Source organism: Phyllosticta citribraziliensis (genome assembly GCF_038025025.1).
Source record: "Phyllosticta citribraziliensis strain CPC 17464 chromosome Unknown J3D65scaffold_1, whole genome shotgun sequence".
NCBI classification, from domain to species: Eukaryota; Fungi; Ascomycota; class Dothideomycetes; order Botryosphaeriales; family Phyllostictaceae; genus Phyllosticta; species Phyllosticta citribraziliensis.
Window position 1 is genome coordinate 2,765,721 of NW_027117338.1, and position 14,563 is coordinate 2,780,283.

Here is a 14,563-nt window from a genome sequence, read left to right on the forward strand (position 1 = left end):
GCAGCAAGCTGGGGAGCCGGCGCAATATACTGGCAAGCGATGCAGAACTCATTTATTGGTCGTCTTATTTCCTTGGGTTGTAAACCAGATGGTGAAGCCTTCCGGTTGTGGCTAAGGCGACTCGAATGCGATGAGCCAGAAGGGGGGGTTCTAGCTGGACCATGGGTTCTGGCGAGGGAGAAGAAGACTGGATGTGTTGAATTTTGGTCGCCGGAGAGAAGACCAGTATCTGACGGGTGGGCGGACGCTTGCAAACAATCTCAGTATACCGGAGCCTAAAGCAACCCTGAAGCTTGATTTGACGTACATGCTTGAAGGCTTCCCATATGCATCTTGGTGATGGCCATATATGCTCCCCGACTGCTCTTCTCCGTTTCTGCCGTATGCTTCAACTCGCTCCTAGCAATGGGCTCCATGCAGTTGGGGTTTCCTGGTGGTCCTGATGTTTAGTTGGAGTTCACGCATTTGCATGCCCACAATGTCCCGTCTCCCTCACACTCCATTTTTACCACATTTCTCGAATCAACCATTATGTTCTCCGATCGATATCTATGTACCAAGCCCGAAATTCGCAATTTCGCTCCTGTGCGCCAATCCCAATACCAATGCCAATGCCATCGCCATTGCCGCACTAATGCCAATAGTCCGTCTATCATCTCAATCTAGATATGTCGTCAACGTTGCGCGTCGTCATGTTCGTTCCAAGTGCCCCGTCCAACTCTGTCTCGTTCACCGGGAGGCAAAATCCAAGATAGTCCACCAGTTGCACTCGTTTTATGCTCCGCTCCCTTTTTCACTCCCGGAGTAGGGTTTAACTCAATACTTGACGCTCAGCTTCCAGCCCGTCTTCATGACGCGCGCGCCCACGAACGAGGCCAGCGCTACGGCGTAAGTCGCCGCCGTAAAGAGAACCACGGCCCAGTATCTGTTGCCAGCAGTCTTGATCAATGCGCCTGCGATGGGAATACCCGTCAAGGTGCTAGTACTTCCAATTAGCGTCCCTTTCCTTCCCGAAGAGTATGGAGATGTGTGTGACTAACCCGACACTGACAATGGTGTAGCAACATGTGTAGTATTTGCCATAGTCCTCGGTGTCGCCTACATGCGAGGTCAGTATGTCAAACCATCTGTTTGGCCCATGGCAAGGACTCACATAGTTGACCGACACAAACTGGCGTCAGTGAAATATTCGACCCGCTGGCGATGCCAAACAAAAAACCAAAGACAATTGTGACACCTTTGATTGCGGCTTTGTGGCTCTCGTTGTCGTTGATGTCCATGGGCGACATTAGCGCAGCTGGCAGCCACAGCCCTACGTTTGTCACTAGGCACAGCACCAGCGCACAGATTTGGCAGTTGAAGCGGCCTACGTGGTCGGCGATGTAGCCGGGACCCCAGCGGCCGATGCAGCTGCCGGCATTCAGAATCGCAATCAGCTGGTATGAGAACGTGTCGGTAAAGGCGCGGCTGTCAAGAGCAAAAGATGCGAGGTACGTGATGGGGATGAAGAGGCCCCATTCCATGCAAAAGGTGCCGACTGTCACGAGTGCAAAAGATCTAGAAAGCGTCAGTAAGAGATGATTCACCGGCTGAGGGACGCGCTGGGAGAACTAACGGGTCTCGGAGAATGGTGAAATCAGGCCATAACGTGGAGCCGGGCTTAGGGGGCAGACGCGAGCGGATCAGGAGCTGGTCGACTACGCAAAGAAAGAGGAAGATGAAGCCAAGATATCTACAGGCCCACGAGAAGCCCACTTTTGGGAAAAGGCTCTGAAGCATCAATGGGAAGATTACGCCCCCAATGCTCCCCCCAGCCGCAGCAAATCCAGTGGCGACGCCTGAAGAGAGGACGTTAGCAATGTTTTAGAACATGGAAGTGGGAGTAGCTAACCGCGGCGGGCGCAGAAAAAGTGCGCGATGGACCCCACGCTCGGGGTGAAGACGAGAGCCGTCCCCGTGCCAGCCATAACACCAAAGACGAGCAAGAATTGATAGTATGAATGGCATACGGACAACAAAAACATGGATGCAACGAGCAAAATGTTGCCGCCCAGAATGAGCAGTTGGGGCCCATGGACATCGAAGAAGGGCCCGATCAAAAGGCCGCAGAAGAAGGCGAGGAACGTGTAGAGGCTGAAGATCCAGCCAATGGTGGATTCACTGTACTCCTTGAGCTCGTTCGTGGCGAGGTAGGCTTGGAAGATACCCACGCTGTTCCTAGGATGGGTTAGTTTTTCGATGCCACGACGATGAGGTTGTAGACGCACATCAAGCCAAAACCTGCTGTCATTCCGCTAAACGACCCAGCTACCACAAGCCAAGCTCTTAGTCCGCCTTCTGGATAAGTGACTTGATCAGAAAGACCCTCGGGATGGGCTTGAGTCTCGTCTTGATCAAATCCATCTTCGACTGATGGATGAGGAGCCCACTCTGTGTCCGCGTTCAGACTCTTTTCTTTGGATGCTTCGTGGGCCTCTCTAGAGGACTGGGGATAGAGACAACCGCCGCTGATCGATGTGGATCCATGGTAGGGCGGCTCTTCGATTGGTCGGGGTCCCAAGTGGGTGCCAGAAGATGGTGCAGTCATTTGCAAGGCCGCACTGCCTCGGAAGACAAATATCCCTTGCTCTTGTTTTGGCACACGGCAACTCTCGCTTCCTCTCTCAGCACGTCGTGAGGGAACATGCGAGGTTGTCGAAGAGATGAGGAACGACTGAGGAGAAAATTGGAAATCAACGGCGACGCCCTACGGTCCACATTTCGTGCAGGGTGCAGGGCGATCCCCAGGAAACCCCGCCGCCGGCTACATGGCTAGGTTGCCGATGATGCCACTTGCAAAGACACTTGTCAATCCACGAGGCGTCCGGAGGCGGTAGTGATTCCAGGGATTCGTTTTGTTCCAATCTTACGCAGCTGGCCGAAAGACGGACGGATCCGTCAAAGTGACGGTATTGTCGGCATCATCTGGTGTTGACAGCGGTTGAAAGAAAAACCGTCGTTACGCAGTGAAGCGAATGGTCTGCAAGGATGGACCGTGCACGGCTGCCCTCGCTTCGGTGTTCGGTTCCTGCGGTGGTGGTCGCCCTTCGCCGCTCTCCGATTCCACCTCTTTCTTTACCCACCTCATTCAATCTTAAGCTTGACACTATTTGACGCTCTTACATCTTCTGCTCTACAGTTCATGCATATCGGTACAAGGTCGAGAATTGCCAAAGACGCTTGGTCAACCATCCGCCGCGCTTGTAACTGCAGGCCGCCCAATCCTATCGGACTTGATTGCGAGACTGACGAGGCAAACGGGCGGAAAGCCACTCTTTTCGGAATTTCTACTACTGCTTATGTTTTTGCGCCTTTGACTATGCTTGTTAATCATTGAGAACATCGGCCTTTGACATGATTGCTGACTGCACCTGGAAAAACTGCGCACATCAGCAGTAACACGACCGATCTGCCGTTTCATCGCCGCACTTTCTCTTTGTCAACGCTTCCTCCATTACACCAATCAGTCATGAGGAGCAATTCATTCTCTCTCCGATTCGCTGCCCTCAAAAAGAAGTCACATTTCCACCAGGCTGAGCTTCCGGACTACTCGATGCCGAGCGAGCGAATATGGCGCCGTTTCTTACTTTCTTTTTGCCGCGACCCTAGTGCTGCCGCCATTGACGCGGCCCGTTTGCCTTAAAGCTTTCACCGCTGCTTAGGCTTGTCCAAAGACCTTGATGCGTCTTCGAAAACCCGCAAGCGACAATTGAGGTCTAATGGCTTGCTCGGGGTAGATGGCCCAGATCTAGAAGCGCTCGTCGTCTCCGGCAAACATGATTGGAACGGCATTCCGCCTCAAATGTTCGGTGCTTTCCCGACATCCGACCCCCTCTCGCGCGAAGATTGCATGTTTTGTTTTTCTTTAAACAGTCCCGGAGAACAGCGAGACGTCGGTCTGGTCTGGAAGGTGTGAGGCTTTGCCGCTGCCGAAATCCTTTCCAACCACCTCAACACGTGTGCCAATGTGCCGCCAACAGCGCACTGCCCCCCGCCGCGTCAGTCTTGCTGTTCGTGTGCAGAGACGGTGTATGGTTTGCTTGTGTCTCACTTTACAGGTTGAGGAGGACTCTTGTCCGTTTGGATTGGCTCTATGCTGAGATCCTGGTTAGCGGAATCCTGCTCGAAGACTGTGCCTATTTTGATTTGCAGACTACCAATGTGCTCTCTTTGCGATCTTGTCTATGTCATGTCAGGCGCGTGACCCGCCGAAGTCGCCTTGGACGTATGAAGGCTGGGACTGAGCTCAAGTAGAAGCTTCTCTTGAGTATGGCCTTCCGAGAGTGCGGACTGCAAATCTTCAACAAGTACGGCAGATGTCAGAACACCAACTATTAACCGCAAGCGCTGCAAAACCCACTGGCCCAGGCAAAGAGCACAAAGACCACGACGCGAGAAACCAAATAGCCAGCTACGCTTAATGAAGTCGATACCCCGGACGAGTCTGAAGACGACATGACCGCTGGACTGAACGTCCTCGTTGCAACGATTTCGCGGGTCGGTAATCCCGTCGCAGGCGTTGTGTCTGTCCGCGACGGGAGGCTGTTGAAGTCATCACGGGCGAAGCTGAGCAGTCTCTTCCGCAAGATTGTCAACTGAAAGCAGATTTGCTGGGCTGCTGAACGTCTTGTGTTTACGCTCATGTGGGAAGGGGCCCGTCCATGTCACCAGTGCATTGCAGGGAAGCATGAGGGAGGGCAGGGAACGATACCCACAGGCACCGCGTACAACACAGTTGAATGCCACAGCGTTGTCGAAAGAATGTTGCAAGCGAGAGAGGAAGTGTGAGAGAGCACCAAAGGAGGGCAAGTCGGGTTGCCATATACACCGTGACAGGACAAGCATACCTCATCTTGCCAATTTATTTCTCGTATTACAGCCAACGTATAGTCGCCAGCTCAGTACTCTAAAGCGAGACAAGTCGAAGCCACCAAACAATCTACTGATCCATTTCAGTTCTGTCCAGACACAATTTGTTCCCTGATCTTCTCCCACGTAGCACACCATTCAATTCTCCCCACAGTAACATTCGCCAATCTGACCACAGTTTCGTTCTGGGCGTGAGTGGAGACGCATTTATCCTGAAACCAGAGCAAGCAACGTCGGAAAAAGAAGAAAAGATGAGACCTCGCCAAGGAAAAGATTGAAGCAAGAGAGGAGATGAGCAATCTCAGGCCGACAAAAGGTAAAGCAGAGGGACAGAACAATGTGGTACCACCTTAAAAGAGGAAAATAAGGTAGCAAACTGATGTAACCGAGAACAGGCCTTTTTTTTTTTTTTTTACATTTTTTGAGTGGGAAAGAACCAAGAAGGACGCAAGAAAGCAGCCAAAAACGCCAGTCGTCGTAGTTTTGGGTTGGGTTGGGATGTGCTGAGCGAGTTGACGAAGCAGCAGCAAGCCAGGGGTATAAGTATCGTTACAGCATATGGGTACAGTGCAAATGGGAATGGTAAGAAACGAAGACACTAGTCAGGAGATGGGGCCAAGGGAAAAGTTTAGAGGGGGTTTTGAAGCAATGAAAGGGGACAGGGTTGAGGATTCCAAACGCCCCGTAGCTGCCCGTCGAGAAGAGAAGAGATGAAGCAAGCGCTGCAGCCTCGGAGCGTGATGGTGGCTGCCTAGTAGCGCGGTCTCTTTGAAGATGCAAGGTCGTCCTAGACAGGCAACAGACGCGTCAGCTACCAGGCACAAACTTCGAACATTGAACACATCAAGACAATACGTACCATGTGATTGACCATGGAAACAAACAGGTCAAACCAGAGCTTGCCGCCTGCCTCCATTTCCGTCTGCATGGTGCCACTGCGCTTGAACGTATGCCTGCTGCGGATGATTAAGGCAAGATAGTGGGCGCGCAGGTTGCTGTCATTGTCGGGCGTGTTTGCATAGGCAAAGCGTGCCGAGGACAGAATCGTGCTGCACTGGATGCCCGATTGGAGACCCTGTTTCTTGAGGGCCAGACGCTTGAGTTCTTGCAGGCCGTAACGCTCAGCGGCACACTGCGTACTCGTCAGCAACAGGCGGACTTGGGCGTCTACATGGATACGTACGTAGATGACGCTGTCTTTGAGGACCGAGACGCCATTCACGGAGACGATCGACTCGGCCGCTCCGGCATGGAAGCCGTCCTCCAAATACCAAGTGTCGCGTTTCCTGTCGTGCTGCAGCCGCGGGTAATAATCGCCTTTGTACAAAAATTCCAGAACCGAGCTGAAGACTTCCGGCTCCTCCTCAGGGAGCTCGATGCGTCGGGTGGTTGACTCGAAGAATTGTGTGCGGCAGGCATCGTGGAAGAAGGGCGAGTGGGAGAGGACGTCTTCGTGGGCAGCGAAGAGGCGCTGGCTGCGTCCGATGGAGATGGTGATGATAGGCGACGTGAGTGATCTGCGCTCGTTAGTACTCATTTGATGCAAAGGCAATTCGCCGGCTGCTCACGGGCTGGTTTGAGCGGACGGAGGGGAAGTGTTGGGCTTGGCCATTTCCCGTTCGACGCAACGCGAGGTAAATGACGACTTCTTGAAAGATCGTTTCTGCTTGTTCGAGTCCTTGGCAACCCTGTGCTTCGAAAAGCTGCCAGTGTGAGGTTTCCGGCCGTAGGTGAACATGATGGGCGAGGTCGATGGTTGGGTGGAGGGCTGGCGACACGGCAACGAGACGACGGGGGTGGACAGGTCGGATGGCGGTGGTTTAAATAGCACAAGAGGGACAACCTCAGGCAACAGAGCAAGGCTGAGAGAAGCAAAATGGGAAGAAAGGACGCAAACGCGGGCGGAGGCGTCTCATGGGGGAGATGGGATTGGCGGAGAGGCATGCAGTTGCAAAGCCAAGTCGGAAGAAGACGTGTCGCGCGTCGAAGCCGACTCGCGCAGTCACGTGTGCCACTCCTCCCAATCGGGCGGAATTTAGGTTAGGTAGGCCTGGCGTTTCACTTGCAGCCAACCACAGCAGACACGCGGCACTCTTGCGACCTTCGACACTCCGGAGTCATCGCCCGCACAGTCAATGCCATCAACTCTCGACCTTGTTGGATTGCGGCCTTGACTTCTTGGGCCGCACCGGACGCTGGGGACATGGATTGTGCCTGGAAGCCATCTGCCCCTTGCAGGCGTATGCATGCCATGCCGTCTGGGTCCCGCATCCCCGACTGTGATGAACAGTGCTGTCTTTTCTTGTGCAACACCAAAAAACAATGGCCACCGTTGGATCCGCACCTGGTCAATTTCCCCAAAAAGTCTCCGATCAGAGTGGAGAAGGGCAACACAGTCGACATGGTCCCATGGGCTGATCAAACTGCAACGGACAAAAATACGTATTGCCGCATGTACGGACGAAACTAAGCCAGCGCTGGACCGACTCCGCCTCACCGACCACTATGCAATGGCCCGTGCCCTCGCAGTGACGCAACGGCCCGCGGCTCACCTCTGCTTGGCCTCGTCCACCTGCAGCCGCTTCACCTCACCGCCTCTAGTCCATCCCTCTCCCGCCATCTGCCCGCCTGCCCGCGCCATGGTCAAACCGTTGACCTTCAAGGGCGACAAGCCGAAGAAGAAGCGCAAGCGCCCTACCGCCGCCGCCGCCGACGACGACGACCCCACCGAGGGCTCCTCCACCAAGACCCTGGCCAGACCGCATGCCAACAATAGCGACAATGAAGAAGGCGACTCGTGGGTGACGGCTGAAGCCGTCAGCGACGTTGCCGGTCCCGTCACTGTCGTCCTGCCCACCGAAGCGCCGTCCTTCTTGGCCAGCGACGCCAATGGCAAGGTGTTTGCGAGCGCCGTGGAAAACATGATTGAGGGTGACGCGCTGACGGCCGAGCCTCACGATGTCCGCCAGGTATGGGTAGCAACACGGCCACCCGGAACGGAAAACTTTAGCTTCAAGGGCCATCATGGCAAGTAAGTGCGTGCAGCGAGGAAGATGCAACCTTCAAAACCCCCGGCGTATTGACAATGCCCAGATACCTCGGCTGCGACAAATATGGCGTCCTCTCTGCGAACCGCGAAGCAATTTCGCCCGAAGAAACCTTCATTTTGATCCCCGTTGCCGACAACCCAGGCACCTTTGCGCTGCAAACACCGCGCGACACATTCGTTTCCGCCACCACCAGCACCAACACGTCAGCCAAATCCAAGACCAGCGCCGCAGTCACGGACGTAGTTCGCGGCGACGCCGAAACAATCGACTTCACGTCGTCGCTCCGCATTCGCATGCAGGCGCGCTTCAAGCCGCGGCAGAAGGTCAAGAAGGAGCAGAAGGCTCTGGAAAAGATTTCGCGCAAGGAGCTCGAGGAGCTGGCCGGCCGTCGCCTGAATGACGATGAGGTCAGAGCGTTGAAGAAGGCCAGGCGCGAGGGCAACTTCCATGAGAGTATGCTGGATCTCAAGGCGAAGAGCAAGCATGACAAATTTGCATAGGCCTGTCCAATGAGGGCGGAGCCAGGGAACTATATGGGATCCAAAGCACTAAGGCTCATAGCGGATGTGGTCGACTCATCACATGGTGCGAATGAGGATCTGACAGGGAGAAAAGCAAACCACTCTTATGAAGCCTCCGAACCAGTGACGACCTCCGGATGTCAAAGATCGGGGAGAGCAAAGGGATCCAAATTGTGGGCTGATCACACCACGTTCTCACAAGCATATGATCAAAAACAAGAACCATTGTCAATGTTGAATGAAGTTTATTCTGCATGGTATACTGCTGATTAAAAGCGCTAGAGCAATGCCCTCCATAATCCCATCAAGACGCCGACATGCATATCGTACAAAGACCCCATTTCCGCCCGTGCTAGCGTCAACAACAACCCCCTCAGTACGCAACCTGCGAGCTCAAGCCATCCAACTCGCGGTCAAAGTTCTTGTGCTGCGAAATGGCAAAGAAGTAAGCGTCGACAAAGTCCTTTGCGCCCTTTGCCATCTGGAACGCCTCCTTGAACGAGCTGGGTTGCGTCTGAGCCGCCGTGACGACGCCGTACGAGTCGACAACGTCGGCCGAAGACGAGAGGGAGAGGCCAGGAAGGCCACATGCGTCACGGACGAACGCGACGGCTTCGCCAACGGCACCAATGGCCTTGAGGTGGCCGAATGCCTCGCGGACCCAGTGAAGTGCGCGGCCGTTCTTGCGCAGCGTTGAGATGCTGTCGGCGCCGCCGGGGATGAAGATGCTGTCGAACATGGTGCTGCGCATGCCCTCGAGGTTGTGGTCGGGCTTGACGCCCTTGCCAGACGAGCGGTCCTCGCCGGCGGCGAAGATGGGCGTGCGGCGCGGCGCAATGGTGAAGGGGAGGGCCTGGGCGGCCTGCAGCGCGGCCTTGATGCCTGCGTAGGCAACCGGGTCGAAGCCGTCGGCGATGATGATGGCGACCCGTCGGGTCTTGATGGTCGGCTCCTTGGGCATGAAGTCGAGCTGCGAGAGACCCTTGCTCTTCTTGCCGTGGTTGGCGCGCTTGGTCGACTGCGGGATGACTCCACCAACAGCCTCGGCCACTTGCTGTGCGAGGCCCAGGTCGATTTCGGCCAGGCGCTCGCACATGCGCTCGTAGACGATGGGGTCGTCGCAATGGTCCAATTCGAACGAGTACGACGCGATCACGTGGGCCTTCTCAGGCTCGGACAGCGAGTTCCAGAAGAGCTGCGCCTGGCTGAAGTGCTCCTGGAACTTCTTGCTGCGCAGGCGCTGCTTCAAGCCAACCACCTTCTCCGGGAAGTCGATGTACGCGCCCTCGGCCTCGCTGGCCGGCGGCACGGCGCTGTAGCGGTTGGGCCAGTAGTTGACGGTGCCCTTGGTGATGGTGTGGCGGCCCTGGCCGTCGCGGTGGTTGTTCATCACGGGGCAGATGGGCCGGTTGATGGGCAGCTCTTGCCAATTGACGCCCAGACGCGAGAGCTGCGTGTCAAAGTAGGAGAAGTTGCGGCCTTGCAGCAGCGGGTCGTCTGAGAACCCAATGCCCGGCACCACGTGCGCCGTGCAAAAGGCGACCTGCTCCGTCTGCGTGAAGTACTCGTCCGGGTTGCGGTTGAGCTCGAGCTCGCCAATGTACCTGATGGGGACAAGCTCCTCGGGCCAGACCTTGGTGGCGTCGAGAATATCAAACTCGAAGTTGTGCTCGTCTTCCTCGGGGATCGTCTGGATGCCAAACCTCCACTTCGGGTAGAGGCCGGCTTCGATGGCTTCCCACAGGTCCTTGCGGTGGAAGTCGGGGTCCTGACCTGCAAGCTTCAGGGCCTCGTCCCAGACGAACGAGTGAACGCCGAGCTCGGGGGTGAAGTGGAACTTGACAAAGTGCCTCTTGCCCTGCTTGTTGACCAGGGTGTAGGTGTTGACACCGAAGCCCTGCATCATGCGGTAGGAGCGGGGAATGGCGCGGTCAGACTGCGTCCACATGGCCATGTGAGTGGCCTCGGTGTGCAGGAATTGAAAGTCCCAAAAGTTGTTGTGGGCGGTCTGCGCCTGAGGGACCTCGTTGTGCGGCTCGGGCTTGCCGGCGTGGATGACGTCGGGGAACTTGATGGCGTCCTGGATGAAGAAGACGGGGATGTTGTTGCCAACGATGTCCCAGTTGCCCTCTTCGGTGTAGAACTTGAGGGCGAATCCTCTCACGTCGCGGACAGTGTCGGCGCTGCCTCTGCTGCCCAGGACGGTGGAGAATCTGAGAAAGACTTCGGTCTCCCGCGAGGTGTCGGTCAAGACACCTGCGGAGGTCACGTCTTCGGCGCTCTCGAACAGCTTGAATTTTCCAAAAGCAGCGGCACCTCTTGCGTGCACAACCCGTTCAGGAATCCTCTCATGGTCAAACTTCATAATCTATGACAAGAGTCAGCCAGGTTCCAGTGGCGGTCGACGCAGGCGGCGTACCTTTTCTCTTGCGAAGCCATCCTCGAGAAGCTGGGGGCCAGTCTTGTCCTCGGTGGCGACCTTGAGCCAGTCATCGGTGTTGTTTTCCTTGACTCCCCAGTCCGAGGTGATGCGGTTGCTCTGGTCGTGATAGTCCTTGGTGGAGCGGGCAAGGTCTGCGTTCTTGGAGCCGAAACCCATGGGGCAGCCGCCGCCAGTTGCTCTAGCGAGGCCGGAGGTCAAAATGTTGGAAGCCATTGTGTTGCGGAGAAGAAAATCAAAGTCGAAAAGGGTATCTCAAGAAGGACGGAGGCGGTGGCAATGGCGAGAATGGCGAGGAATGTGGATGGTAGTTCAAAGTGCGCTTGGCTTGGCGATGTCGAGTGCAAGGCATGTTGGCGAATGTGGATATAAAGAAGGGCGGTTTCGCGGTGACGTATGAATTGAGCAATGATGAGGATTATTCAGGCTGGCCAGAAGTTGCAGTTCGTCATAGCAAGCCACCTGGACGCGTTTGCGTCCTGCACGGGGAGCCGTTGACCAAGTGGGTGCGGGCGCGGCAATCAGCCAATGAAGGCGGGGCGATTGCTAAATCAGCTGCAGGCGATGATGGCATTCATTCATCGGAGAAGGCCAATTGCCCATGAAGTTGATCGAACAACACAAACGTCATCATCCACCACCACGGCAGACCACAACCAACGTCTATGACGCACCCCGCCGATCACCCCCTGCTGGCTGAGAAAGAGTTGGCGTCTCGACTCCAGTCCTCTCGCATCTCACCATCTTGCTGCCATCTTTACTAATGCCATCATCCATCTGCCCACAGTCTCCTCCGAGCCCTGTGCGAGAAGCCGGCTATCCGTCCTCTCTCTCCGCCTCCTGCTCTTTCTGGCAACCCCATCCAATGACAAGCTCCCGCCCTCTCGTTGTCGCTTGTTGGATGCCGTCCTTACCAGCCGCCACATCCTTGTCAATGTCAATGCCGTGGGAACCAAAAAGTCATGCCACACATGACAGCCCAAGAGGGAAGAGGTGGAGGGAAAGAGAGAGGTAGAGACGCAGGTCCTCCGTCCAGACTCCATACGTCCTCCTGGCGTGTGCACGATTTCCACCTCGACCTTTGGGCTTCAACTCGTCGCCCGCTCGCAAGCACTGGAAGCGTAGTCGCGGACGGACAAGGACGGCCCCTTGGCCCGTGTCAGCCTCGTTGCGCCCAAACTGTCAGAAAGGCATCGAAAGCAAATGGAAGAAGTCAAAACCACGGGGAAGACCACACACGACCCGAAACTGAGCCAATTGCAGCGGCCGACGCTGCTTCCGGAGACTTCCATTTCCTCTCGGTCGCTTTTTCGACATGTCGCAAAAACACGACGTCGTTGCGGCGCCAGGCCATTTCAAAAGACTAACTCTTGGATCCCTCGACCCAAGATGAAAGGGCAGCGACGTTTATGGAAGGAGGCGCATGTTCGCAAAGCTTCTTCTGCCCTGTTGCGTCTTCCCCGCGACCACCATCCATGCGAGCCACATCGAATCGACAGATCTGCCTGCGCGACTGCGAGATTGCATGTGCGCTGCATGCGTGGAAAAAAAAAACAAAAACAAAAAAAAAACATCGACTTCGAGCAGTGCAGTCCGTCACGGGAAGGAGACTGACTCTGCCTGCCGATGCTAACATCGCAACGTTGCAGGGAACAAAATGCCTTCATTGCTGTCGGTAGTCAATCAACCTCTCGCTACGCTTACTCTACCTGAAGACCCATGTGAGCTTCCGCCTTCGCTTTGGCAAATTGCGACCGTCCAAGGTAAGTACAAAAAACATGCCGGGCGAAGCTGGGTTCTCGTCTTTTTCTTCCCGGCGGGGCTCCAGTCGAACAGGACCCGAGTCAGGCATCTCCCGTCAACGCGTGATGAGCAGCAGGGTATAGTACTCTACTTCCGAGCGGCGTTGATGATCCTCCAACCGCACCCCTTGGATGTGGCATTTCGCTATTCTTACCTACTCAATCAGGAATGATCGATTCCACGGTGTTTCTTGCCCCACAAAATTTTGAACATTGTCGCGTTCCAGAAGGCCCAAAAGAGAAGGTTGCCAAATTGAGGGCCAGAGATCAAGCGTTCGGCTCAAAGTCAGTCCAGGATGTGCTATCATTTCGCCAACAAGCCTTGTGCATCGAAGGTGAGCATGGCATCGAAGCAGGTGATAAGTCAGCAGGTCAACGGGCCCTTCCCTATGGGATATTGCCTGCAACGTCGGTTGCAGCCGGTTCCTGAGCTAGATGACGCAAAGAAGACGTTTCAACGCGTGAATATGCTGCCCTTTTGCAGGGAGGGAGACATGCCCAGCGTCGAGCAACGGCTCCCTCAAACTCAATCACTGGAGTCAATCAATCAATGAACGGCAAGCGCCTTTCACGAGAGCCCTTCCTGGCTTCGGCTCACCGTCAACCGAACGTCTGCCAGTATCCTCCTTGCGTCGTGGGGATTTTCCCCAGGGTCCGAGGCCAATGCAGCTCTGCCCATGAGCCGCCGCCTATCGCAAACGCGCGTCTTTTCTGCATCGCGACGAATTTGCTAGTCATACAAAGTCGGCACATGGAATAAAAGAGTTCAAGTGCCGCGAACGATTTCGAAAATTAGCCTCTCCAATCGCAAACGCCATGACTTGTTCAGTGCAAATGGATCATTCAGCGTCAGAGCAAAATCAAGTGAGCTCCGCGACTTAAACATCCAAGTGTTTCGGAGCGGCCTTCCGGTGGCGTCAATCGCGAAGACAGTTGAGCGAAGAACAAGCGCCTGACTTTTTCCGTGAGCGCTGGATGGCTGTGTCCCGGCGAAACAGGATTTGGCGGCGCTCACTGGCCCGCCTGCTCGCTTGCCCGCACAACTAAAAGGTAAGACAAGTCATGACTTGGTGGCAGACTGACTTGAGGCTGGCAGGGCGTTGGTGGGTGTGGTTTGATCTGATAACTCTTTGCCAAAAAGTATCAGGGACATTGATGCTTCCCTCATCAATCCGACGCGAAGATAAGTGTTTCAACCGGGTCCTCGAGGCATGAGACGGGTTTCACAGTTTCGACCACCAAGCTGCTCGTCTCGTCCACCATGCTAACAGGCGTCGCATGCGTCGCGTGTAGGGAGAAAACGCCTTGGTGCCTCAGACTTCAGGCCACGAATCTCTTATCGTGGTTGAGGCTGCCAATTTTCTGTTGTCGAAGCAAATGCCATCTGATCAGATCGGCAATTACGCCTCTCCTCGAGTCGAGACAAGCCCCGTGCCGAGATGGGTGAGCTTGTCTGCTTGCTCATGCGAACGAGCGGGACAGCCGGTAAGGCAGAAAAGATGAGCAGGCAGGGCAGAGAGCCAGCGACTCAAACGCGACTTTCCCTGCCACCGCCTCGCTTCCCTGGATCATGGGGCGCTCATTCCCCTGCTGAGCCAGTCAGGTAATAAGGCGGGCACTGCAAAAAAGGGACGGTCGCGATGAGAACGACGACGACAAAGAGTGCCAACCCGAACGACCACATGTCAGTGTCGAAGTGCCTACCTTGATAACACACACGCATCCTCGACGGCACATTCTCCTTCTCAAAGCCTCGCTCCTGACATACTTGCAAACACTGCTCAGCCAGCCATCATGCACCACCCATGCAAAACACTCGACACCTCTTCACCCAACGCCTCG

The 14,563-nt window shown here is 55.4% G+C and overlaps 4 protein-coding genes across 4 annotated transcripts; 1 reads left to right on the top strand and 3 right to left on the bottom strand.

Moving 5' to 3' along the window:
* Positions 1-508: 508 nt before the first annotated feature.
* On the bottom strand, positions 509-2,970 carry J3D65DRAFT_611309 (major facilitator superfamily domain-containing protein). The gene is made up of 6 exons (XM_066798895.1): positions 2,268-2,970; positions 1,892-2,217; positions 1,616-1,838; positions 1,154-1,557; positions 1,041-1,098; positions 509-979 (listed from the first exon to the last, which is right to left on the bottom strand). Exons 1-6 carry the CDS (start codon positions 2,585-2,587, stop codon positions 817-819), a joined length of 1,494 nt encoding a protein of 497 aa, XP_066660181.1. The 5' UTR covers positions 2,588-2,970; the 3' UTR covers positions 509-816.
* A 2,670-nt stretch (positions 2,971-5,640) lies between these two features.
* Positions 5,641-6,890, bottom strand: J3D65DRAFT_44681 (uncharacterized protein). Its single transcript, XM_066796305.1, has 4 exons — positions 6,477-6,890; positions 6,092-6,425; positions 5,768-6,040; positions 5,641-5,695 (listed from the first exon to the last, which is right to left on the bottom strand). The coding sequence occupies exons 1-4, from the start codon at positions 6,644-6,646 to the stop codon at positions 5,660-5,662; spliced, it is 813 nt and encodes a 270-aa protein (XP_066660182.1). The 5' UTR covers positions 6,647-6,890; the 3' UTR covers positions 5,641-5,659.
* Positions 6,891-7,547: 657 nt separating this feature from the next.
* Positions 7,548-8,458, top strand: J3D65DRAFT_544770 (FRG1-like family protein; the record flags this gene model as incomplete). Its single annotated transcript, XM_066796733.1, has 2 exons — positions 7,548-7,939; positions 8,002-8,458. 2 exons carry the CDS (start codon positions 7,548-7,550, stop codon positions 8,456-8,458), a joined length of 849 nt encoding a protein of 282 aa, XP_066660183.1.
* A 273-nt stretch (positions 8,459-8,731) lies between these two features.
* J3D65DRAFT_582589 (catalase-like domain-containing protein) lies at positions 8,732-11,352 on the bottom strand. The gene is made up of 2 exons (XM_066797720.1): positions 10,899-11,352; positions 8,732-10,847 (listed from the first exon to the last, which is right to left on the bottom strand). Exons 1-2 carry the CDS (start codon positions 11,133-11,135, stop codon positions 8,853-8,855), a joined length of 2,232 nt encoding a protein of 743 aa, XP_066660184.1. The 5' UTR covers positions 11,136-11,352; the 3' UTR covers positions 8,732-8,852.
* Between the last annotated feature and the right edge of the window lie 3,211 nt (positions 11,353-14,563).

Coding starts and splice junctions, on each gene's coding strand:
- J3D65DRAFT_611309 (XM_066798895.1), bottom strand. CDS start 2,587: ATGACTGCACCATCTTCTGGCACCCACTTGGGACCCCGACCAATCGAA. Junction 2,218..2,267: donor ACAGCAGGTTTTGGCTTGAT/GTGCGTCTACAA, acceptor AACCCATCCTAG/GAACAGCGTGGGTATCTTCC. Junction 1,099..1,153: donor AGTTTGTGTCGGTCAACTAT/GTGAGTCCTTGC, acceptor CCTCGCATGTAG/GCGACACCGAGGACTATGGC.
- J3D65DRAFT_44681 (XM_066796305.1), bottom strand. CDS start 6,646: ATGTTCACCTACGGCCGGAAACCTCACACTGGCAGCTTTTCGAAGCAC. Junction 6,426..6,476: donor CCGTCCGCTCAAACCAGCCC/GTGAGCAGCCGG, acceptor TAACGAGCGCAG/ATCACTCACGTCGCCTATCA. Junction 5,696..5,767: donor TTTCCATGGTCAATCACATG/GTACGTATTGTC, acceptor TTGCCTGTCTAG/GACGACCTTGCATCTTCAAA.
- J3D65DRAFT_582589 (XM_066797720.1), bottom strand. CDS start 11,135: ATGGCTTCCAACATTTTGACCTCCGGCCTCGCTAGAGCAACTGGCGGC. Junction 10,848..10,898: donor ATGGCTTCGCAAGAGAAAAG/GTACGCCGCCTG, acceptor CTCTTGTCATAG/ATTATGAAGTTTGACCATGA.